The 25,410-nt window shown below is 38.0% G+C and overlaps 1 protein-coding gene across 1 annotated transcript in view; it reads right to left on the bottom strand.

Annotated features, from left to right (window-relative positions):
* SPAG16 (sperm associated antigen 16) overlaps window positions 1–25,410 on the bottom strand; it is a 269,751-nt gene that overhangs the window by 198,742 nt on the left and 45,599 nt on the right. Inside the window, exon 10 of the mRNA XM_029959592.1 lies at window positions 16,977–17,107. Within this exon, the coding sequence (XP_029815452.1) occupies window positions 16,977–17,107 (131 nt within the window). The remainder of the gene's footprint in view (window positions 1–16,976; window positions 17,108–25,410) is intronic.

Raw genomic sequence — 25,410 nt, 5'->3', positions numbered from 1 at the left:
TAAGCTTTTCCATCTTCTCTGGATGAGAAGCTGAGATTTCTGAACTCGGGTACCTTTTGTGCCATTTAATTCATGTATGTTCCTAAATGCCTCGAACATCCAATTTTTATAATGAAAGAGCTACCATTTTTCAGCATCCAATCACCTTCCACTAACACTATTCTATTCCTTTCAAATGCAATATGAAGTATAAAACACTCTGTGGGGCTTATAACAGCATGGAATGAGAACTGTATTAAAGCTGTTGCCTCTTGACCCAGAAAAAAGTACTCCCTGATTGCACCTTTCACTCAGGGTAGGAACTGTCAGTCAGTAGCTCAGCAAAGGAGCACATCACTCAGGAAGCAGCAGGTATTTAAGACTTGCAAAAGGGTTGGAAACACGAGAATTTCATGGCAAATTAACATCTTAAATCAAGCTTAAGACTGGGGTCATTACTTTGAAATCCTTCACTCAACTGAAAGGTTCTGCCGATGGTACGAGTGGGTCACAAAATCAAAGTTAACAAGCAAATTAAATTCTAAATTTGGTGATAAAAGACTGTGGTTCTAAATTAAATGAGTGTTACTGACAGCACTCAAGAAGAGTCTCACGTGACTTCATTCCAGCAGATGCAGCCTTTGCTGAGCAGGCCTATCTTTCATCAGAAAAGGATAACTTTCAGACTGATAAGCATCCATCAATGTGTGCTCTAAAGTACAGCAAAAAAACCCCAAAAAACTTCAAAGCCAGAAAGGGCAGCAAAGAGCAGCTCCCAGTGTAAAATTAATGCTGAAGTGCTCAAAATCCCCACAGAGACCTGACTCTGTTCTTAATAAGGTGCTTGTACTTGTTACAGCTGTCTGCAGCAGCTTCTTGTTCTTTTCTCTGCCCAACGCAGCCTCAGAACTGGCCTGACCTCAATGAGAGGCGAAGACATGCAAATGAAACTATTCAAGTCCCTGTATCTGTTTTAACTGTAGCTTCCCCCAAACAGGGCAGAACCAATTAAAAAAAAAAAGCCACAAACCCCCCCCAAACAAACAAAAAAGGACCATAGAAAGAGGTTTAGCACAACCAAAAGATCGTCAACAGGTCAAAAGGCAAAACCAAGAGGGATTAGCACCTTCAACTTCATTCCAGTTTAGACTCGAGTAGACTGAAGTGTGTGATACATATTCCATATGAGTCAAAAATTAAAACCAAATCACCTCTGCAGACTACACATAAAGATTTAGCTAAAACCTTCAAAATGATACATAAAGCAGAAGAGCAGGAGAACTGATATATCAGACTGACAATACCCATCAGAAGTAAAGAATATAAACTTGTTGTAAGATTTGTCTCGAAGGCATGTTCAGGTACTGTCTGCATGTCAAAAAATCTGACTTTACACTTTATCACACAGTTTTTTCCAAAGACAACAGCAGTGACCAATTGGAAGTGATGAGTGTACAGATTCAAGGCACAATTACAGTAATGGGGATGATTTTCAAGATCATATCAATAATTCACAGTCTACTTACCCACATAATCCCAGAATGGGTCAGGCTGGAAGGGATCATCGTGGGTCATCTGGTCTAACCTCCCTGCTCCAGCAGGGTCATCCCAAAGCACATGGCACAGGATTGTGTCCAGAAAGTTCCAGAATATCTCCAGTGAGGGAGACTCCACACCTCTCTGGGCAATCTGTTCCAGTGTTCAGTCACCCACACAACTAAGTTCTCCCTCATGTTCAGGGGAACTTCCTGTGCATCAGTTCCTGCCGTTACCTCTTGTCCCGTTGCTCAGCAGCACCGAGGAGAGGTTGGTCCATCCCCTGACACCTCCCTGCAGACACTGACACACACTGAGGAGGTCCCCTCTCAGTTGTCTAGAGGCTGAACAGGCCCAGCTCCCTCAGCCTTTCCTTGTAAGAGATGCTCCAGTCCCTTAATTATCTCCATAGCTCTCTGCTGGATCTGCTCCAGGACCTCCATGTCTCTCTTGTCCTGGGGAGCCCAGAACTGGACACAGCACTTAAGATGTGCCTCACTAGGGCTGAACAGATGGGCAGGATCACCTCCCTCAACCTTCTGGCAAAGCTCTTCCTAATGCATCCCAGCACTGTTTAATTTGTGACTGGTAAAGAAAACTAACTCATGCCATGGTTCAATTAGTCACCTTCCTGTAACGATGCTGATTCAACATGGGGAGCAAAGAAGTCTAGACCACTAAATTTCCTGAAAGTGAGGGTAAAAAAACCAGCTCTCCCAAGTTAACATGGGCTCAGTTTCTTGCTCACACTGCCTCCAGTGTCAGCCTGCTCAAGACTAGTGCGGATTCAATTCCTGTATCTAAACTATGAAGACTCCCAGATGTATGGGCAGGGAGAGGACAATCCTCCAAGTGATGCAAGGAGTGCTTCTCTCCTTGGGCAAATTGTTCCTCTTAGGCTTTATTTTGAAATGTTTCCCTCCCACTTGGTTATTTCTGAATCTTCACATTATTGAAAAATTCTTTAATTTATATATTTTGTGTAGATAGGAAAAATAAAATGAGTAAAAATGGGTAGTTTATCTTTAGCACGCCTCTTGTGAATTCCTGTCCTTCTCACATCAACAGATAATGTTTAATCTAGTAAACTTTGGCATAATTTAAAATAGTACCAGTCTCAAAAGTCTTGCAGATCTCCAGCATTTGGAATGTTATTCTTCAGGGAACCCATTAATTTTCACAAAAAGGTCTCAAAGGGCTGTATTAATTAACAGATCCAAGTAATCTACAAAAACTGAAATACAGCCAAACCACTCTGCACGTACTCCCAGCTCATTAAAAACACCAAAATCCTCAGTTTAACATTAAATAATTCCCACATGACTTTCAAAAAAGCTTACACAAGTATGGTATTTAAAAATCGTTTTAAATGCTAGAGAAATTTACTGTGATTTATTATCACAATTACACATAATAAACCTTTCAGAGCTGTGGCTCTAACGTAAGTTATAACTGCTACTATGTGATAAAGTACTTCATCAGTATGTCCTTTCCATATGGACTCTGTGCTTGCACTCCCCTCCTTGCTTTTTATGGAGCATTTGGTTCAATCTGTCTAAATTACTAGAGAAACAGAGTCAACCTTACACCACGATTGATATAAAGTCTAAAGAGAATAAAGAACTCAAGAAGTGATACTAAAGAATGATAAAAACCAACGCCAAAGAGAGGAGGAAGCAAACACTGTCAAGCCTATCGTTCAAGCATAAAACCAGGTTGAGGATGCCCATGGATTAGAAGTTATTTGTAAATACTTTGCACCTACTGTTTAATTCAGAGAGCTCTTAAGACCTCATCACAAAACAGAAAATTTCAATGACTATCCAAGTTATGCCACCACAATCCCAACCTTGTCCTATTCAAGCTACACCAGCTGGTATATTTTCTTTCATCTTCTCCTTCCTCCTCCTCCTCTTCACACCCCCCCAAGCATGACTGGGCACAACCCAGTTTCACCTGTGTCCAGAGTTCTCAGCTGCAAGGTCACACAACTCTAACCTCATTAGAAAACTCAGGCATCAAACTGAATTTTGCAGTTTTATTTTGCAACCTGTCAAAGATAAAACGTGTCTTCTTTCTAAAAAGAGAGGAAAAAAAAACAAAACCAAGAAGACTTCAAAACCTTAAATACCTGCTGAACTTTACTTTTAATTTTTTACTTCTTGGATTCTGTTATGACTTTAGTCTCCTAAGAAACAGTATTTAAAATACCTCTTTGTCTACATTTGATTGAAAAGTCTTGGGGTTGGTTCTTTGCACAAATACACACACCTAAAGTTGTATAATGGAACCACAAATAACTGCAATAGTGCAGACTTTGGCACAGGTATTCACATGAAAAGCATACTGAAGTACTTCATTGCATAGTAACTTTAAAGCCCACAGAATATCACACATGTTGAAGTGCTCCATTATGTCAGTAATGACATGCCTTGCACTGTACAATGCAGGATACTTTAGATACCTGAACCATCCACCTCAGTCCTTTGCTTTATAACAACATGCAACACAAAATGAAGGTGAAGGACATTTAATTACCAAAGGTACCAATTTTCATATAAGCACTGCTAACCCATGTCATTATTTAGCCAGAGATTTCAAATCAGTTCCCAAAAACTATTAAATCGAGCATTACTCCTTCATTTTTTGAGGCACACTGAGTTCCATGGATGTTTACTTAGCACTAGACCAGGATACAGCATTAAAACAATGTTGTTGGTTTTTTCTATTTTTGGCCTGAAGGCTCAGAAACCCAGGGAAGTCAGTTTTAGACAGAAAACTCTCACTGATCTCAGTGGCCATCAATCTTTCTTCATTTACTGTTGTCTTGTTTGTCCTTCCTCTGCCACCATCTGTCTCCTGAGAGGTGACTGATCCATTTAAACACTGTTCAAAGCACACTGAGACTTTCCTTGCCTCCCTGCTTCCCCCACAGGCCAGCTGATACTGTGGAGTAACTAAAGGATGCTACTTAGCTCAAAACCATGTTGGATGGAACTCTGAGCAACCTGATCTAGTGAAAGGTGTCCCTGCCCATGGCAGGGAATTAGAAGGAGATGAGCTTTAAGGTCCTTCCAACCCAAACCATTCCATGATTCTCTGAATTTGGTTTGAAAAACTACATAAAAATTTCACCAGAAAAATTTCTAACTGGGTGACACAAGTAGTGCTGCTCATTTGCTGGTTGATGGTGCTTCTGCTTTTGAAAGCAGTGATACAAATATGCACATATTTTACTAAGACAAACACTTGTATAAGAAGGGTACATTAAAATAGCCGTGCTTGGGCTATTTGGCATGTGGCAGCATCAATTCTCATAAAATCTTACTGAACATCTTAAAGGTTGTCTTAAAAGTTGCTGTATAGTTGGTTAGCAGAATGAGGCTTGGTTTCCCAGCCTGAAACATAGGAAAAGCCAAAAATGTAACAAACAGAAGCACAGGGACTTCACTGATTTAAAGTTTAAAAACTCGAATATATTTGAAAAAAAAAAGTGAAATATGTAAACAAATTCCTCTCCTACGTCCTTCCACAGCCCAGTTAAGAGGTCTAATGGTCACAGTAACATTGAAAAGACTTTGGCCAGCACTTGTCTGAAGGGTTCTCTTTCTTTCTTAACTGCTGTTTCTAGGATGTGGAATAATCTGTCATTCAGTCCTAAATAATAAGGTGGTGTTGGGTTTTTTAATTCATTTTGTTGTTCTCAAACCTCTGCCACTTTAAAGACTATTTTAAAAGGAAAATGTTTTTGAGTATCAGACAGGGACCAATCCAAGAGTCTTCCCTTTATAGCAAATCACGAGCTCACTCTTTTCACTACAAGAAATTAATGTAAAAGATTGAAAATAACCTATTTCTGAATGAATTTTAAAGTCAAAATATAAAAATAAAGTTAAATAAAAAGTCCTGTCTGCAGTTATATGGACAACTATAAACCATAAATTTAAATAAATACACTTGTTTAGTTTTGGACAGCCACTGCCTGAAACATGCCATTTCACACACAGATGGTTTTATTTTTAAGGAAAAAAACCCCAAACCAAATGAAATAAATATCAACAGAACAAACATTCAGTCTGGAAATAGTCCTGATAAATGTAGAAACTTCAGTTTCCAGCGTTGCAGTCCATTAACTTCCATGACTGTGAACTCTCAGAAGGAAACAAAGATGATCACACCTTAGATGAACATTCATCTGGGTGACATTTTTATTTCAAATGCAAACATCTACATCCCAGGGTCTGGGATTTGAAATCTCCATCAGTTTTGTTTTGATCACAATTTAGAGTTGTAACCCTAATTGTTTTGAAACAAGAAAAGAAAGAGATCCAAGAAAAGCTGACAATTACTATTCTAGCATTTAGTATCAATTTCTGTAAAATCAAAATCAAGATGTTCTTTTGTCTGGTTAGACAGAAGCAGTTTGTTCCTTACATCATTTGCCCCACTTTGATGACTGTAAAATCCTAAGATGAATTTAACAACGTAGTTTAAGACTGAACTAAAATCTCCACAGATTTTTCAAATTTTAGCAACATCTACAATTGACGTGAGATTTTCGGAATATGTTGAGCATCCCCAAGGAAATCTAGGCACGTTGTCCAAATCCCTACAAGAGAATTGCTCTTTCCTGCAGTATGGATGTTTGTTTATACACCTGCAGAGTAGCTGCTGAAAGCTGGATCTGAATTAGAATTTGAGCACTTATGTGATATAGAAAGTTTGTCCCTGAAGTCGAGCACAACCCATGAAAATTTTCTGCATTAGTGAAAATATTCAAGTAAGATTATTACTGCCATACATCTGCTGCATTTCATAGCTCCCAAATCCCTAGTTAAGATCCCTTACTCCTTAGCTGATCTGCACAGAACTTAGTGGAGGCAAAACCCACAAACCAATGTGATCTAATTATGATGCTCACAAAATTTTCTAGTTTTATGCCAGTCCTAATTAATTATAACAGCAGCAATTAAAGTCTATCCAGTAAATAAACCCATAACCATAACTCACCACTGCCATGCATCTTCCAGCAGCTCCTAAGGACTTGTTTCAGCACAAGGACACATCATCCTTCTCACAGCCAGGAGGAACAAAGGCACTGCTACAGATAGTGCACAGCCTCTTGTTTTTATGGCATCTCCTTCAAACCCCAGGGTTCAAAATCTAGCACTGAATCCCTGGCAGTGGTATGCTATTCCAAGCTCTGTTAACTACAGCAAGAAATACGTAGCCCAGCCTAAAATACTGCTAGAAAAATGGACATCAGATACAGAGGTGAAGCTACTGGAAAGGTTTTTCTCCATAAAGGCTGACTTTAGCAAAGCACTCCAAGTACACAGGATTCTCTGTTGCTTGATTTCCTGATCGATTGTATTTGGACACTTTCTAATGCTGGAAACTCTCCAGGAAGACAGTTCTGGAAGATTAAAAATGGGAATCACAAGTAGAGGAACATGGAAGGAATTGTGGTGAGGGCAGGCCAACAAACCTTTTAAAGTCAGCTTCAGCATTACAAGTCATAAACCCAGGGCAATCCACTCTCCTCCCATGGGACTTGAACATGCTTCTCAACAGATTTACAACTTCACCTTTCAAACTGAGTTCAACTCTTACTTTTACTGTCAATTTTATCAGTTGCACAGCTCCAAGTGTGTCAAAAATCGGTATTTTCAGAACTTACCATGAATGCTGAAATTAGAATGGAATAAAACCAAAATCATCTCTAGGAGGAGGTAAAATAAAAGAAACAGTATGCATATTTTATGAATACTTTCAATATGTATGTTTTTGTATATGTAAGATATGAAATGGGGAAATACACAGGCACACCTGCAATGGGACAGTAGCACGAGTGTGCAGTAATTTCCATAATCAGATTTGTAAGGAAATCAAAAGGTCAGCATTTAGCAGTCATGCCAGACATTTCACAAATATGGGATCTTAAATTTCATTCTGTTATAATCCTGTCTTGAAAGTACAGCTCTGTAACACTGCGCATTTTCAAGTGCAAGAGAAATGGCACCTGTTCAAGAATGCAAAGCCCAAGGTACTGAAGCTGTCACCTTGGAGATGCTTTTTCTGGGCAGTTCCAATCACTCCATACAGTGAAACCACAAGGGAGTGCTCTCTTACCTTACTTTATAGGCACACCCTGGAAGAGTAAAGGAAAGGCAACTCCTCAGTATTTTGAACACAGAACTTTGCCCTGTGTCACCTTCACGTGCAGTGCCCACAACTGGCTAAAACCATGTCTACGCTTTTTCTTTTGTCTGTGTGGGAGAATCCCAACCATTCTGTGACAGCTCAAAGGTTATCCCATCAGATACAAAAGACAGTATCTGACAAAACTCTGTAGCATATATTAAAAGTGAAGTATCATCTTAACCATACTGAAGCACAAACAGTGTGAATGTCCTGAGGAAAGACTCAGTATCATTCCTGCAGTTTTCACAGGTATTTCTCCTTACTGTTCTTTTACACTTATGAACTTTCATTCAGCAATGCAGCTAGGTTGCCCACAATCCAATAATTCTTTTTTTTTTGGCCAGCTATGCAGTTACTCATTCCAACAAGAGTAAATACACCTACTTTCTTTAAATTTCTTCTATTTGTCTTGTTTTTCTTCAGAGACACTGAAGCTACTACAGTTCAAGTACTACGTTTATTTTAATAACTGAAAATCACATTTAAAAATGTTTATATAGTAAAAAAAACCCTGAAAATATTTTAAACTTCAGATATGAAGATAAAGCACCGACAGGAGAGTTTTCCATAGGGATTAGGAGATATAGTTATGCAAATGGAAGCTGCCATTTTTATGTACCTCTGTGTTAGTGTTGTATCTCTAAATCACTGCAACCATAAATACCCAAAACCCTCAGAGGTTTTATATTTGGGTTATGGAACTGGCCTGCAAATGAAATGCAGGTGATTTCAGTTCCTATTACCTCAGCCAACATAAAGGAATCATTAGTACAGGAGGTTTCTAATCCACGCTCAGCTTATCATAGGTCAGACTAAGAATAAGAAAAGATCACAAGCATTACTAAATCAATTTGCAATTTCTACAGGAGAGAATCAATGAATGAAAAGTGCTTTACGGTATTAATTGCAATGCATTAAATGCTTTGGCAAATTGAATGCCTCATTAAAACACGACAAGTGCAACCTTAACATATTATTTCAGATTATTTTTGTACATTAGGCATTATTCTTGTATTGATGTAAGTCACTTCATCTATTTATAATATATAACATTTCTAGAGTCATATATATTTATGGTCCTCTTCCTTCTTCTCTATCACAACATATTATGCACTGAATACTCTCTGGTTCTCAGAAACATCACTCCACAATGCTCCTCACCTTCCCAGAAAACACACCACTTATCTATAAACTAATTGTACAGTTATTCCTGACTCCAATGTTTATAAAGTCTTTTATAAAGACTGCTTAAAAACTTTACTTCTTAAAAGAATTACTTTTCCCAAAGACATATATTTCTTTACATGAAGAAATTCATTGCCAAATACTAGAAAACTTTAAAACTGACATACAGAATTAAAACAAAGCTTCCAACCATCCTTAAGAAACCATTTGTTTCTTGACAAATATCAGTTCTGAATGAGTGTGAAATATACAATAGAAAGGTAAATGGCTGTTCAATTTACAAGAAAAATTCAGTCTTGTACCCTAATTGAGGATCTTTTTGTAGATAATTATTTAGAATTGTATCCAAGTCAATGAAGCATCATGATATAATTCACCTTTTCAAAAGTTTAGCATTTTACCCTTCTAAAAAATTTTTAGTATTTAAAAAAAATTCCCACAACATGAATTCCCTTATGTAAATTAGTATCTTTTTAAAGCTCACAAATATATTTCATTCCAATAAAATCTCAACATCTTGTTCACACTTTGTAAAATACATTTATAAGCCAACTTGTTTTTAAAATAACAGTCTTTAAAGTTAGTACTTCATTCCATATGACAAGTGTCAAAACTATTTCTTTCATTTTTCATAAATTACATCTGTTCAGCATAAGCTCAATTGAATTAAATATTTAGGTTTCTAGTGTATCTGGTGTTCAGAGTAGCTGGATCACCACAGGCTGATTGCTTTCAGTTAAACACTTTGCAGAAAATTACTCACCCAATCTATTCAACCTCTTTCTGTCCACAGACTATTGGGAATAACAAGAAAAACCAACAAATTTAGTAGAGCTGACAGTTACCAGGTCTCATAACTTTCAGTCTGTGGAAAATACACAAGAGCCTTAATAAAGGTACAACAGCATCTTTTTACAATCATGTTTTTGCAAACAAGTGCTTCCAGGTTTTTCGGCAAAATCTGCTTCAATAACTAAGAAGACAACTAGTAAAAGACAAATAAAACACTGTGTGCTTTCCCTCTACTGACCCTGCTGGAAAATTTTCTTTTTTTCTGGCAAAGCTGCTTGTTCACTAACAAAATTACAGAGGTGCCCAGCTCGTTTCATGTGTGCACCATAAAAGAACACAATGACTTCAGATTATTGCTGCCATGGTTTCAAACTGCCCGTTACAGCCATGGCCAAGGCCTTCCCACAGGAGTCATCACTTGTGGCCAAAGCTACAGACGGAGCTAATGAGAAATAAAAAGGCTTCTTAAGACTATGACAGCCAAAAGCTTTAGAGATGAACAGGAAGGAACATTTACCAAGGAAAAAGTGAGGGGCGGGAAGAGGGATCCATTTTCTTCCCTTATTATTGGTGTGTTAGAAAAAGCTGCAGGTGAGGGAGGAAGGGTCGTCTGCAGGAGCTGCGCACGCACGCTGCCACAGCAGAGAGCCCTCACAGAGCTCACCCAAGTGTGATCCACACCGTTTCTCACTGATTATTCACGGAGAGCTCACTTTTCCTCCCTATTAAACTGCATTACAGGGAGCTAAAATACATTTGACATTTTCCTCTTGAGTTCTTCCTCCACACAAACTGCGCTGAAGCTGCTGCAGAGCCCGTATGGTAACGAACAGACCGCATGTCATGAAATAACCTCTCGGTTACAACACGGGCCTTAATGCAGAAAGAAATCAAGAGCTTAATTTGTATAGGAAACAGTGATACTCTGGAACTGCAGGTTAAAGCACTGGACTGTGACTTGGAAGACACAAATTTAATTTCTGGATCTTCCATTTAGGTAATCTTGCAGGAATTATTTCACAGGAGGACAAAGCTGCCTCACAAGAGTGTTCGGGTGATAAGGATGTGCACGAGGTCTCAGCTGGCAGGATACCCAGAGCCCTCTGAGCACACACACAGTATATTCTTCCCATCCCTCTGTAAGTAATGTTAAGTGTACCCACCACGCTTGACAGGATATATCTGCTAAAGTTAAGAGTTTAAAACACCACAAAAAAACCTCTCTACTGCAAGCACACAGACTGATCTGTCAGAGTGACCCAGGTTGAGCAGCTCCTGTTTCTCCCTTGTGTCAGGAAGATGTACCAAGTTACTTGTTAACCCTACACTTAACCATCTTTCACATTAGCTCCTTCAAACACATTCAAAGGCTGATAAAATGGAGGGGGAAAAAATAAGAGAAACAGGGATTTTTTTTATCATATGTACAAGGAGATAAGGATTAACCCAAGCTTCCACTCCTGCTTCTGAAAAGAGAGAGAATTTGAATATTTCAAAAAAGAGGCCAAATTGAGTATTTGAATATTTCAGCACATACAAAAATCAAATCCTGCAACTGCACTGTCTACACTTGTTTAGCAGACAAATTTAATAAGTATTATTAGATATATTACTTATACATATTTATGTATGTGTTTATGCCCTATACATAATTAAATCACAGAATGCTGAGGCTGGAAAGGACCTCAGGAGGTCATCTGGTCCAACCACCTCGCTCAAGCCAGTTGCCCAGCACCACGTCCAGATGGCTTTTGAACGTTTCCAAGGATTGAGACTCCGCAACCTCTCTGGGACAGGCATGCCAGTTCTTGGCCACCCTCACAGTGAAAAAGCATTTCCTGATAACCACGGGGACCCTGCAGTGTGTGTGCATTGCCTCTGGCCCTGTCACTGGGCACCACTGAAAAGGGACTGGCCTCACCTTTTTGCACCCCTCCCTTTGGTATCTGCACACATTGATGAGATCTGTCCCTGAGCTGCCTTTTCTCCAGGTTGAACAGTCCCAGCTCTCTCCACCTTTCCTCACAGAAGAGATGGTTGTATGTACACTTTTAAAAGCTGTAGGAAAATTAAGCAGCAGCTCATGTTGTTAATGCAAATCGCCAATTCACTGTGGTTATTCATGCAAGAAATCAGCACATGATAGTACAATTAAAAAGTTTTACTGTTAATGGAAAAATGTAATTTAATAAAAAAAAAAAAAAACTTTTTTAATGCTCTAGGAAGCAAGGAGATAGTTGAAATAATTAGTAAGGATTTTTTTACCTCCCTAAATTATTCTTCTTCAAGAGGAAATTTCCACATGAATTTTGGATTTCGAATCCTCTTTCCTACCATGTGTTACACAAGGACACAGTATGATTCATATGACTGATCACCCCTTGGTAGATGGACCCTATTTTGCTTGGCATCATTCAGACATAGAATAAAATGACATTACTTCACCAGCTCTAAGACAACAGAGAGATGGAAACAAATGGGCAGAACACAGGAGAAAGGGAGACAACATTTGTCAGTTTGACAGGCAGCAGTCTCAGCAAACCATCAGGGTAACTGTTGTCAGAACTCTACAGGCATCACAAAGAAAATCAAGGAGTGACAAGACAGACCATGATAAAACTGCTTTGAGATGTTAATACAGAGCTACTGGCAAATGGGAGGGACAACTGAAAGAACTGCCAAGATGTTTGCTTAAAAATCAGCAGTGCTACTTCTGCTACCTCATTTATACACAGCACAATCTTAATGTCCTGCTCTTCCCACAGGCGACTCTAAGAAACTGAAAGTTTGGGAACAAAATAGAAAAGTGGGATTTATGTCTATAAAGGACCAAAACAGAGTTCAGCACAGGTATCAAAGTCTGACTGGCATAAACAAAACACAGGGTTCTTAACACACTGCCAGATTCTGTCTGCCCCACGACCTTACTGTATGAAAAGAAAATGTGGAACTCAAAAGAGACAATGCACATCAATATCCTCATTTTACCGCAAATTTAAGGCTATAATCTCTTTCCAAAGAAGTTCCTCATGTCAACACTCATGTCAATTCTCTTTCCTGCAAAGCTGATTTCTCTGTGTGATGTGCACATGCACCTGAGAGGTCATATGTATTCATAAGTTAAAGAGGAAAAAGTAGTAAATGGGAACTAAAGAGGGAGAGAGTCCATGGTTCTGCAATATTTCTTCACCTCCATTACTTGGCACGAGGCACTGTGAGACCGTACCTTTAATTTCAATTACACAATTTTATGCTGCAAGTCAATTTGCACAGTTTCTAAGGAGACAAGTTCTTTAAAATCTTCTCTGGAATCCACTGATAAAAAACAGGGGAAACTAGTATAAAAAGATATAATGATGAATTAGTCCCTATTGAAAAGTTATCTTTCACTGGGCCCATCAGGAAAGGCAAGATAATCACCAAACATTTTGTATTTGCTTTTCTTTACTATTATCTCCCAGCTTCATATTTTTACTGTGCATAGGCAGAGCATTAGCAATTTTCTATCTTTTTCTTTGACAAACTATCAAACAAGGAAAAAGGATTTGAGAACATGAGGCTACATGTAAGCAAGAATAATATACAATATATTTTCTATTTATGCAGGTATGCCTAGTAGGTAAAACATCCATTTAAAATATAGAATCGTAGACTTATTAAGATTGGAAAAGACCTCTAAGATCAGCAAGTCCAACTGTTAACCCAGTACCACTGAGGTTTCTTGCTAAAATGTGTCCCCTAAATGCCACATCCACGGATCTTTTGAACACTTGCAGGGATGGTGATTCCACCACTGCCCTGGGCAGCCTGTTCCCATGCCTGACCACTGTTTCAGTGAAGAAATTCTTCCCAATATCTAATGTAAACCTCTCCTGGTGCACATATTAGGTCATATACAGAATAAGATTTACCTGGATATTTAAAAGGACACTGGGGAAATGTGAGCTTAATGCAGAAAAGAACACTCACCTGATGATTTGAAAAGTGGGAATCATTCAGCTTTCACAGAAAACCAACATTGTTTCCCAAGGGATTGGTTCTCCCCCTCAGCCAACACACGTTTCAATGAATACTGATGAAGGGCTGAAGAATAATCTACATCAGCTTTATGGCAGGTAAAAACTTGAATTTGGATTTGCAGGTGTTCCAGTTTCTAAGGAAATGTAAAGGAATCCAGTAATACCCACAGACAAACCAGATTCTGTTGTCTTTCTGATACACTGACTCTCATGAGCAAAACCTAAGTCATAAAAAAGCAAACCTGGCCTCATAAGTCAACAGAATGTTTTCCATCTATCCTATGATCTACAAGAAAAAATTAACTTTCATCTAGTGGATATGGATTTCCCCCTTGTGTCTGAAAAATCAAACAGACAATCATAATTACCAGAAATACATTTAGTGAGAGTTCAGAATTCCTTTAAATGGGCCATTTTTATTTAATTCCCTACACAGATAATTTAATCCAAGTCATTCTTCTCTGAAAAATCTTGATTTATGCATTTAATAACCTCTTGGACTTCCAAGGAAAGCCAGATTTGGGACTGAATAGCTGCTATGTCAAACTAAAAATGATAAGCCAAGCTCTATGTGCATTAGCTGTGTGCCTGGAGATTGGATTCTATAGCAGCTAATAAGGGACAAGCTCCATGTGAAGCTCTTCCCAAAAAAATAGAGTACTTGCAACTTCTATTCCCTCTTGGAGTTCTTAGCCACCTGCAGCCTACAGGGTCCTAAAAGTGACCCTTTCTTAAGCAGAGATCTGTTCTCTTGAAACCCAGGGGAACCTCAGGACTTCTGACTCTCTTATTCCTCTGCCAAATTTGTCTGAAATTGAGCAGGGTGTTCAAAAAATACTGTAGGAAACATGTTCAGGAAAGGCAAACCAGCCTACAACACAGCCTTTAGCATTAACAAGAGAAACAAGACAGTCTTATTTTCCCATGACTTAAAAAGACTGATTTTAAGCAGTAGTATTCAGCCAGGAAAAATCTTTGTTAATTGAAATAAGTTTTAAGTGCTTTTTTTTTCAGACATAGTTAACCATGTAGAAACTATGGCCCACCACATACACAGGGGTTTTTTTTTTTAGCAAATGAAAAGTTCCATTACATTGTTTACATTTTTTCAAGAACATTTTGATATTTTGTTCTTCAACTGCTTTTATATTATCACATTTTTTTAAATAAGCATTTCAGTTAATTTTAGAGCACTACCTCAGACTCTCATTTTCTTTTAAGCATCATCTTTACATGAAAGTCAATGTCATATTTTCAGTATATGAAACTAAATACACATCCTCACTGTCAGGTTTTTTTTCAGTGTAGTTGCTGTTTCTCCAACCAAGTTCTAAAGTGTTTCCAAATAAGTTTAAAGACATCCAATTTATTTTTGTTCTTGTGTGGCATTGTATCCTTAAGGTGTGATATCCAGTTGTGGATTGCAAAAAATACTTAGAATTCCTCAGCATATGAAAGTATCTCTTCCAGCAATAATTAGAAGCACTGGATGTAAGGATCTACAAAAATGCTTTCACTAAGAAAGATATAAAAATACAATTCAAGAAAGATAAAGAAAACAAGGAATAGTCTAACATGAACATGCAGGATATTTATCTGTTGTTCAGCTGCAAGACAATGGAAAAGCTTTGATAGAAATTCCTTTCTTGACTAGTCCATGAGCTTCCCATACTTTCAATTACACATTATGCATTGTAAGATTCACGAGTAGTTTGCAACAACATTCAGGAGTAATTTGCAACTCAAATCTGGCTTCCTCTACAGGTAAAGGGAGACTTAACAAGGCAAAGAGTAAGAAGGAAATGATGACTTGAGCCTTGCCCATCTGCAGCCTGCCATGATGTACAGCTGGTGCTGATGCAGCCTGTACAGGTTACAACAGTGTGACTGATGGTTACTCTACCTGATCCACTGAAAATCTTCCAGTCTTCCCAAGTATGGAAGCGTCTTCCTCTTCCTCCTCCAGACTGGTTTTCTTTTCAGTTTGTATTTTTTAAACACACTCTTCTTGAACTTGGTGCTCTTCAGATAAAGAGCCCACTAATATTTCGGGTGGATTTCCTACAGCCTCCTCGGAGGAGCAGCACAGTTGCAAGCTCTCTTTCATGCTAGGACAAATATGACTAAACTATTTGGGAGAACATTATTCAAAACCAGACAGAAAACCAAAGTTTAGACTAAGCAGAAGCCTGCCTGGTGAGGCCAAAGCTCCCAGTAGTGTGCTGGTTATTGACTGCAAAATATGGGCAGTCACCTAGAGAAAGTATCTGTGACCTTTGCATTGTAATTATTAAATGGGCAAAGATCTTTTTTCTGTTTTCACAGCCAACTTACCTTATGCCCACATCATCATGTACCCACCCATGTGTGCCACTGCTTCCCTTGGCTCTGACTCTGTGTCCTGTGTACATGGTACCCCCTCTGTCTTCACAACACTGATTTTTTTTAACGAGTCAGTCAATTGTCAAATTCTTCATCTGGGTGAGATTTATACTGCCCAAGTTTTTGACTCTTAAAGCATAACTACACTGGATTATGGTTCTTGGATACAGCAAGAAATTAAGTTTCTTTGATTAAGTGTAGGAATACAGCTCTTCTTTAGGGAAATACCTTTGGAAGTGATCTACCAGCACTCTGAGTACAGCAAGGACAGCATCAACCTACGTAAAGTTTATGCGAATGACAAAAGTATATTAACATTAATTTAAAAATACATTCATACCTAGACAATATGCCAGAATTGTCAGAACTTAGCTACAAGGTCTAATTTTTTAAAGAACATTTTTAGGTTCATTCTTCCTCAGTTGCAGCTAACAAGCCCTGAAATGTCATTGCTTACAGGCTATTTGCACGCTCAAGCCAATCTACATTTAAACTCTTCTGGTTTTTTGACCCAAGGGAATAAACTGCAATCAAATACAAATTGCAAAAATATTCAGCATTATAATTCAGTTTCCTAGAACCTGAGTTTACAGTTATCTCTGGTTTCCATTTTCATATCTATAAATCCCACCCTTCTTACACAACAGATGAATCTCAATCCGTAAACAGTTCTGCCCAGGAGTTTTACTGTATTTACACTCCTACCACATTTCATGATCATTTTCCCCCTTTCACATTTTTTCAGGAGACAAAGTCCCCCTGGACTGCTGCCAATAATTTTTCAGAAATTTACTTACAGTAAATGCTTCTCAATGACCTGTTGAAAAATAAAACTCAACACGTACATAATAAAATTAATGTACCGTTAACGGTTCCTACCAGCTCACTGCCAAGTCGTGCACTTTTAGAATGTTGCTCAGTTGATACTCTCCAGATTTCAGGGGTTGAGTATGTTCCTTAGCACACTCGAGGTATGTGTTCACTTCAGTATCAACAGGGAACTCTGAATCCTGGAGAAAAACATAAAATTATTAATTCTCAGAAACACTACATAACATCATACAATGTATTACCCACTATTTTGAAAATACAATTTTGCCTTATTTTTTCCTCCTCTATTTTTCTCCTCTATTCAATTTTTATCATTTTTTAAATCACTGTTATCCTGATTTTATTAATTTTGATACATACTGTTAAAGCTTACTGCAGGTATAACTGTAAGACTGGAGTCTATAGCAAACAACTGAACACTTAGTTTGTTCTTTAAAAATTATATTCCTATGAGTTAACTTCTGGGCAGTTATATAAATTGCTCTAGAAAGAGATCAACCATCAGTACTAATCATTAGCTGTAACTAAGTATGAATTCACTGTTCATACCAGCAAAACCCCTTCCTCCAAAACAGAAAAAAAACCACTTAGGTGGTTCAACACACCAGTAATGGGAAAGAAGACACTCACCACTGTGGATGCAGTGAGAGATAATAAAAAAAGGCAAATAAAGTTTTTCTGTCATTTATACTCACAAAATAGTTCATGTAACAATATGGGTGTAAGTGACAAAACCTCAGCCTGATACTTGTATTGTTCATGCCATTTACGTACCTGCTACTGGAGTAAGTTATGATGCTCAAAAAAGGAGGTTGTTGAATTGTTAGTATAAAATCCCTTACATTAAATTCAGAAAAATCTCTTGTTTTAGTAACTATTTTGTGGAAGACAGACAAAAGTTAAAGTCAAAATTCAGGTAAATTAATTTTCCTCACACAGAATGTTTTGAAGTTGTTAAACAGCAAGTTTAAAACTAGCAATTTAAGACACAGTGACTTGTCCTACTATTAGAAGAAGTTAACTTCTATAAACCTTTCCATTTCATCAATGAGCAGCTGGAAGGCTCCTTCAGTTTGGACCTAAAGAACTACTCCCATTGTCCAAATTGTATTTTATCTTCTTCTCTTTATTTTCTCTAGGCTTACCTCCCCTACTGGAGATGATAAGAATAAAGCTGAGTTGTACTACCAAGCTCAGTGCAGCCCAGCCTGTGGTGTAATTAATGAATTATCAACTAAATGAAACAGTTCCTACTAGGATTATAAATGGAAAAAAGCTTGTACGAGGACTACAGTAACAGGCAGCTCTGGATATACAGCTTTGACAGCCTCTCCAAAGCAGCAAACCAGGGAGACAGCATCTACCTTGGACCTGCACCTCTGGAACAATCAGTTACAGACCTGGAGCAAAGTCCTTTTTCAGGACTCCATATTTGAGTATCAATTTATTTGTAATGGTTAACTATGTGCTTGAAAATCACAAATAGTTAAAGTACATGCTTTAAAATGACCAAAACTAAAGAAAAAGTTGTTACTATGGGACTGGGTGACAGAGCTAAACTGCCAGAATCAAATGCATGTATTTAGGTACACAGTGAGTCTCTGACCTACTGCAAGACACTGTACAGTCTGACCAGAAGCAGACCACAGTCTGAGGTCACAACTGTACAGTCCACTTGGCCTCACCCATGTACAGCTAACAGGCCCCAAAAAGCAGATTAGACAAGTATGATCATATAGAATTTAGCTGAGAACATCTGTGAGCCTGTACAGGCTTTAGTCTGTTCCAGGGACTCTCAGGGAAAAGCTGAAGAGACCAAGAGTGAATTCCATTGGCTTAGTGCAGTGCAGTACAACGAGCCAGTTCAGGTGGGATTAACAGGGATCTGCTTTGACCTGAGACTTCAGAAGCTCAGGACAAGGACCAGAAAGCTTCCAGGCACACCAGGCAGGGAAGAGAAGCTGCATCACAACATCTCACATGAATTGTAGAGAAAGAAACATCAGCAGCTGCAAGAAGCCTCATGGGAAAAACTGGCTAAGAAAACCGGCATTCTACTGACAAAACACCGGACTAGAACTGGGAATGAAGGTTTATATCAGCCCCGCTCTGCAAGGTTACTGGCATGTGCTATTTTCCATTTTTCCATTTGCTCTCTATCCCTATTTTCCATGGAGGTTAGCTCTATGACTTGCATTAACAGGCAAAGCCACTGTATTCTTCAAAAGATCTTCCTTGCAAGTGTAACACTCACAAAAAGTCAAAATACATGCAGTTAATCTTGCAGCCTCATTTTCCTTGAGTGCGGTCTAAGATTAGTCAGCAGACTAGGAGATTTATTACTAACTCTAATTAACCAAGCTAAATGGCTTTATTAAAAATAGATTGTCATTAAAGAATGTAAGGAGGGCAACAGTGCACAATATATTTTAAGGACTGCACCAGTCATTACAAAACCACTTCCCAAGACACCACAGTTTGCTGAAGACTTGGCTGATGGTTTGTGTTTGCAACATTCATGAAATTCTGCTGTGAGAAGCTTTAAAGGAAAGACGGAAATTGCCATACTCTTTAAAATGTCCATCAACCAGAGATTAAAAAGGGAATGAAATGAATGTATTTTAACCTGAAAATGCACACACACAGCAGGGATAACCACTAACTTTTTAAAAAATTGCACTAAACTCGGTGGGAGCCACCCCGTTAATTTGTAGGAATGAGCATACAGCAAATTTCAGAACTACAAACTATCAAAAGAATATAATTTTGTCTCCCATTTCAGAAGCTCTCCAAACTGCACGTTCTACAAGGATGCTATTAACCAGAGTCAAACTTTTTAAATGATTATGAAGATAATTAAGTTAATGACTTAATGATCAGTGTGAGCACATCTATTACAGACCCAAGACCTGGAAGACATTTTCAGTGGACTGTGGCTTCAATCACAAGATAATAAATAAGGGTTACTTTAATCTGGCATTGTTAATATAGGCAGGAATCATAATACATTTGTGACTAAAGTTCCAGATTTTTATAGAATTGCATGCCAAGTTCTGATTGTGTTTCAGCCTTACTATTCTCACAGATCTCTGAAGTCCATTTCAAGAAAAATCCACAGATTTTCCAAAGTTAGGAAAGATTAAAATAAATCTGTGGTATTTATTACATAGAGACTAAAGAGCAGAGTAAGGAGATTAATTAGAAGTGAGTATAGTCCCAGTATGTGTCACTGCCTTCATGAAAATCTTGCTTTCTGTACTCCTTGTCTGACTAAAGTTTAATCTTTCAAGCACTGCAAATTTGAACAACTAAAACTATAAAGCAAAAAAGACATACTATAAACATGCTTTTTGCAAACTGTTCTCATTCACTTTCTGGAGCCAAACCAATTAGTAAATGCTACCAGACTCAGTCATTTCAGAGTGAAACAAATCTAGGAAAGATGAGGCAGTCTGAATAGAAGTGACTGAAAGTCTTGCATTTTCCAGTAGAAAACAATCCCCAGATACTACTTCAGGAACTACTGCTGGAAATGATTGCTGTAACATTCAAAAATATCATAAAAAGAGGATAATATAAAATATTAATATTTTGACCATTCCTGACTATCTGAAGTACTTCTGAAACTACAGTTTTTTCCTCTTGGCAGTGATAATCCTGTATCCTACTAGAACAAGGCACTTGGCCTCAGCTGTTGAGACAATTCAAAGCTATGGTTCCTACTGCTGGGTCTGAGTGGCATCAACAGTGGTATTGCTCATCCTGGCCCCATGAAATGCTGATTTCAGGAGCTCTCCAGCACACACCAGGTGGTAGTCACAGGGTGAATTTATCAAGTCTTCCTCTGAGTTGATTTCCTGCCTGAGAAAGCTACCAAGGAGTTTTGATGCAATACCAGCCTAAGGTGTTCTCTCACAGTATTTCCAGGATAGATTATCACTGTCTTCATTTAACAAGGTATCAGAACTTCAGTTTATGTGAGGCATTGCTCAGTATGTATGTTCTGAGCTCCTCAAAAGGAACACAAACTACCTACGAAATTAAAGGTCAATATAGATTATTTTTCCCCAGATATGAATATTTATCCTTAGAAAATAAATGTGGTATTTTTATCCTAAGAGCTTCCTACAGTAAAAATGTTCAAGAATGCTAATACAAAGACAGCTCTTCTCCCCTAACAAATTTGGGCAATGAAGTGTCATTATTTAATCTTTATTCTATTATTTCCAATTGCTAAATCCTTAGGGGAACAGAGAATCTATTATACAAGCTGAGACCTTGCATAGCAAGGCTCTGTGAAACATGTTTATTACAAACACTGATTGCAAAGTCTGATGCTACTTCAGCACTGGGAAGAGTCATGTGCATGCCAAAATTCAGGAAAATGTACCGAGTGCTAAGGAGTCAAAGCAATATAACACGGTTTTGTTCACTCCTGTATCTGCCATGTACTAGACATTTGTACTCTGACAAACATGAAAACCTATTAAGCTTCCCTTACATCCATATGAAAGAGAAAGCTATGCCCTTCCTGCCTGTGAAATTAAACACCCCATTACTTTATCATCAAAGGCAAGGAACATTGCATTCAAAAAGGCATCTCAGAAAGAATCTCTGTGAACCAAACCCATTCTCAATGTCCTCTGACAATGTCACTGGCAATGGTAAAAGCAGACAGTACATTGTCACTGCCCAAACTGTCACTTCACAGCTACACTACCCCTTATCTAAAGTCACAGGTGTAACAGCCTATCAGCCACCCACAGAAAGCTGCCATGACTCTTAGGTTATTTACACACAGTATTTCCAGAGCTCTCTAAAATAAAAGGCAGTAAACTACAAAAGTCAGGATTGCAGGAACTCAAAGGCATTTCATGCCCCAACACTTCACAGGTCTGAAAACAAAAACCAAACCAGAAGGAAGACAAATACCTTCCCTTTTTAGTTTGTTTGTGGTGTGTGTATATGGTTTTTTTCCTTTTTATTTAAGAGTCTGAACAATATGAGGATTTACAATTTACCCCAGACCAAGCTGAAATTCTCTGGCACAGCTGCTAAACTCAACTCATATCCTCTGAGTCTCAAACCATTCTTTAATTTTTCCAAATGAAACAAATCTTGTCTTGATGGAAACTGTTATGCAATTAAAGCAATTTACCCTTAAAGCTCTTGGAAATCTTTCTTTTCTGTCCTGTCTTTGATTTTTACAGTAAGACTGCCTTTTCTTTTCTGATAGCAGGGCTCTTCAGAGCAAGTCTACACCTTTCTTTTTCCTCGGGGAAGACACAAGAGACTCATTTGTCAAAACATACAGAAGGCAATGAATAGATAAGTGGAACTGATCTAAATCATCTCACCGTTGAGAAAAATGCAGTAGAGTTTAATAGAAAACAGAAAACATCCAAATCAGTTGGTCTAAATCACAGCTTGACCTTGTCTATATCATTATTACATGAAAGTCTACGTTTCTCCTCGCTCAGATGTTAAAAATTGAAGGCAAACAGAAGTAGCTTCACAATGCAACTGTGTGAGGGAGGAGACAGAGCAATCTTTTTTTGGCCAGAATTGATGACTATCATCAGTAGTTCCCATTTGAAAATGGTGAAGGTCATTCTAAGACTGCAGTTAAGACATGCACAAGGTGCCCAGCCAGCCACAGGTGCTAGTGTATCCACACATTCCATTTAAAAAGCAAATACTGGATATTCTGTTCAGAAATGAGAAGAAAGTAATGATGATTAAATTCTTCTTAGGGCATAGCTACTGTCTATGTCCAAGACTCACACAAGCGTAATTGTACCACTAAATATTTTCAAGAAAATACTCTATCCTCAGTTCTCACCCAAGACTCAGTATTATCTCTGCTCTTCTGTACTTAGAAAAAGTACTGCACTAATCACTGATAGCTACAGACATACCACTGAAATGCTGGTTTTACACAAAGTTAAAGAGAATTTTAATAACTGTTTGCTTCTTTTTCCTGGAAAATCTGATAGGCTTGTATTATGGAGGATATGTTTTGCATATTTTCTTTTTAAACACATTTAAATATATTGAAATTGCCACATTTTATTTCTTAAATATCAAAGCATTCCCATGGAAGTCAGTAGATCTACTCAGAAGCTCCTTCTTAAACATATAGTTTTCACAACAGGACTTGAGTTTTACATTCAGATTTTGTCCAAACCTTCACAGTTTTCAAAACAACTCAGAGGTAACTAAGAACTCATACATTCAAAGGGTAAAAATAAACAAGACATTCTTAAAATAGAAATATATAAGTAAGAATGAAAATAACCTTGGTTGTAATCACTCACACTGAATGAATCTGTCTGACAGACTGATAGTCTGTCTTCAGACTACCAAAAATAAAGTAAATGTGAAAACACTTAAAAGTAAATTATGGAGTTTTCAAACCCCAGTTCCAAAGCAAGTTAAGAAAGATTCAAATCTATTCCTGTTTCCCTCTTTCTGATGACGAAAACCCTGTTCTCTGAGTAACTCGAGCTTGGTGCACTGGAGGTAGGTGGCTTCAGAAGATACCAAATACTAAGCAGGAAACTATTAAATTAATATTAAATGCTTTGCTGTAAGAGTGATGGAAAATTGACATAAAATATAGCAGCTGTGGATGATTTTATCTTTTTTAAATATTTTCTGTAATTGAGGGAGTATCCTTTTCTAGAAGAGTATGAAAGAAATGAAGATACTCAGTGCAATGCATCAGCCAAATAGTCAATAAACACTACTGTATGATTAATACTGAAACAACTCCATTTCAAAACGTTCCAGTGTCCACAGTAACTGTAATACAACACATTTACACAGTATTTTACTATGTTAATCATGACCACAATTATTTTCTAAACATCTGAAATGTAAGGAAAGGAAGTTGAAAGCAATAGCAGGAGAATGTAGTAAAACTTTTAGTGCGTGCTACATCTTGCTTGGCTTGCTAATAAAAAACATAAAACTCAGCTACAAAGGCTGTGGCCACATAAATCCTGCTTATTCACTTTATAACCCTGACAATTTTTCCTTTTTTTGAATAAAAAAATCATGAAGATAATATGTAATAGGTAATAAAAGTCAGATTAATTAAAAGAAAGCAATAGTAAAACTGTTGTGTCTTCAAGTTCAGGGCTAGTGTAGCTCTTCAGACAGTTTGTGAACTGGTGCTAACACTAAATTTACCCTTGAAATTGCTCCTGACAATCTCAGTTTTAAGGCTCTGCCAAATCTAGTCTTCTTATGGCCATTGCCTATGCAATAAAGAAACTAGAAAGCTCTACTACTGTGGATGTCTAACTGTACCACAGACATTCAATCACTTTTTGACTGGAGCTCTCATTGAGAGAGTCACAGAAATTATTTTCTACTGTCAAAAGGATAAACTTAAAGTTGCTGCACTTCACTAGTTTAGTTTCTTTTATTGTGGCTATTAAAACCATATTTTTATATGATTAATAATTGGAGAGGTTTGAAAAAACCAGAGGAAGCTAACAATTATAAAAAGCTCCATCACTGAAATGCAATATCTTTCTTCCAATTTTCAGCACTACAGCTTGTTTAACTTTATCACCACTATTTCAGAGAGTAGCAGTAAAAAATGAACAAACTTACTCTACGCCAAACATATCGCCCAACCCTACAGGAATAAAAGTACTGCAATATTTTAGCTTCTGCTAAAACTTCCAAACTTGTTCACAAACACCTGTGTAAATCCCATTTCTCAGTTTAAAGCAACATGGCTGTGGCTGATGCTGTTTCAAATGTGGGGACTGGAATGTAACTGGTGCTCTAGAGGCAACTTCCCAGTGACTGCACAGTCACTCAGAGGACTGAGACCTTGGAGTTGCAGGATAAGCTTGAAAATGTTCAAAAAAGCTGGAGCTCTGAGCAACCTGCTCTAGTGGAAGGTGTCCCTGACCATGGCAGGGGGGGAGAACTGGAAGAGCTTTAAGGTCCCTTCCAAGCCAAACTATTCTGGGATTCTGTGACCAAGAGCTGAGCAACATAGAACGGCTCCTTGAGCCTTGCTCCAGACTGACCATGGAACAATGAGGAGGTTTCAGATGCTCTGCAGCCACACTGAATGTCAGACAAATCCTTAAACTTCATAAAGATCCACAGAATTTCTCCAGAGAAGGAACAGTCCTGAAAAACAATCTATTCACTGAGGACCTGTTCCGCCTTAGAAAGGATGTCTGTGCTGTACTGAAATACCCCACACAGCTTCTTCCAACACTTCTACCATCACAGCTACCTCATCAAATATATTTTTAACCCCTTCTTTTAACTAATCTTGTCTGTTACAGCATATTGCATGCCCAGCAGTCTCTGCTGAGTTAATAAGGTGAATGAGGAGTCACAGTGAAATTATTCCAGTACGTGAATGTCCTAATAAGTCTGAGTGCTAAGTTCATATTACCATCTCAATAAAGTGATATAATGATCATCCAACTTTTAATTTACCGCTCCC

The sequence above is a fragment of the Manacus vitellinus genome, unplaced genomic scaffold (assembly GCF_001715985.3).
Source record: "Manacus vitellinus isolate BGI_N305 unplaced genomic scaffold, ASM171598v3 scaffold_20_pilon, whole genome shotgun sequence".
NCBI classification, from domain to species: domain Eukaryota; kingdom Metazoa; phylum Chordata; class Aves; order Passeriformes; family Pipridae; genus Manacus; species Manacus vitellinus.
The sequence above is the reverse complement of the archived record's forward strand: the minus strand, read 5'-3'. Positions and strand labels throughout refer to the sequence as shown.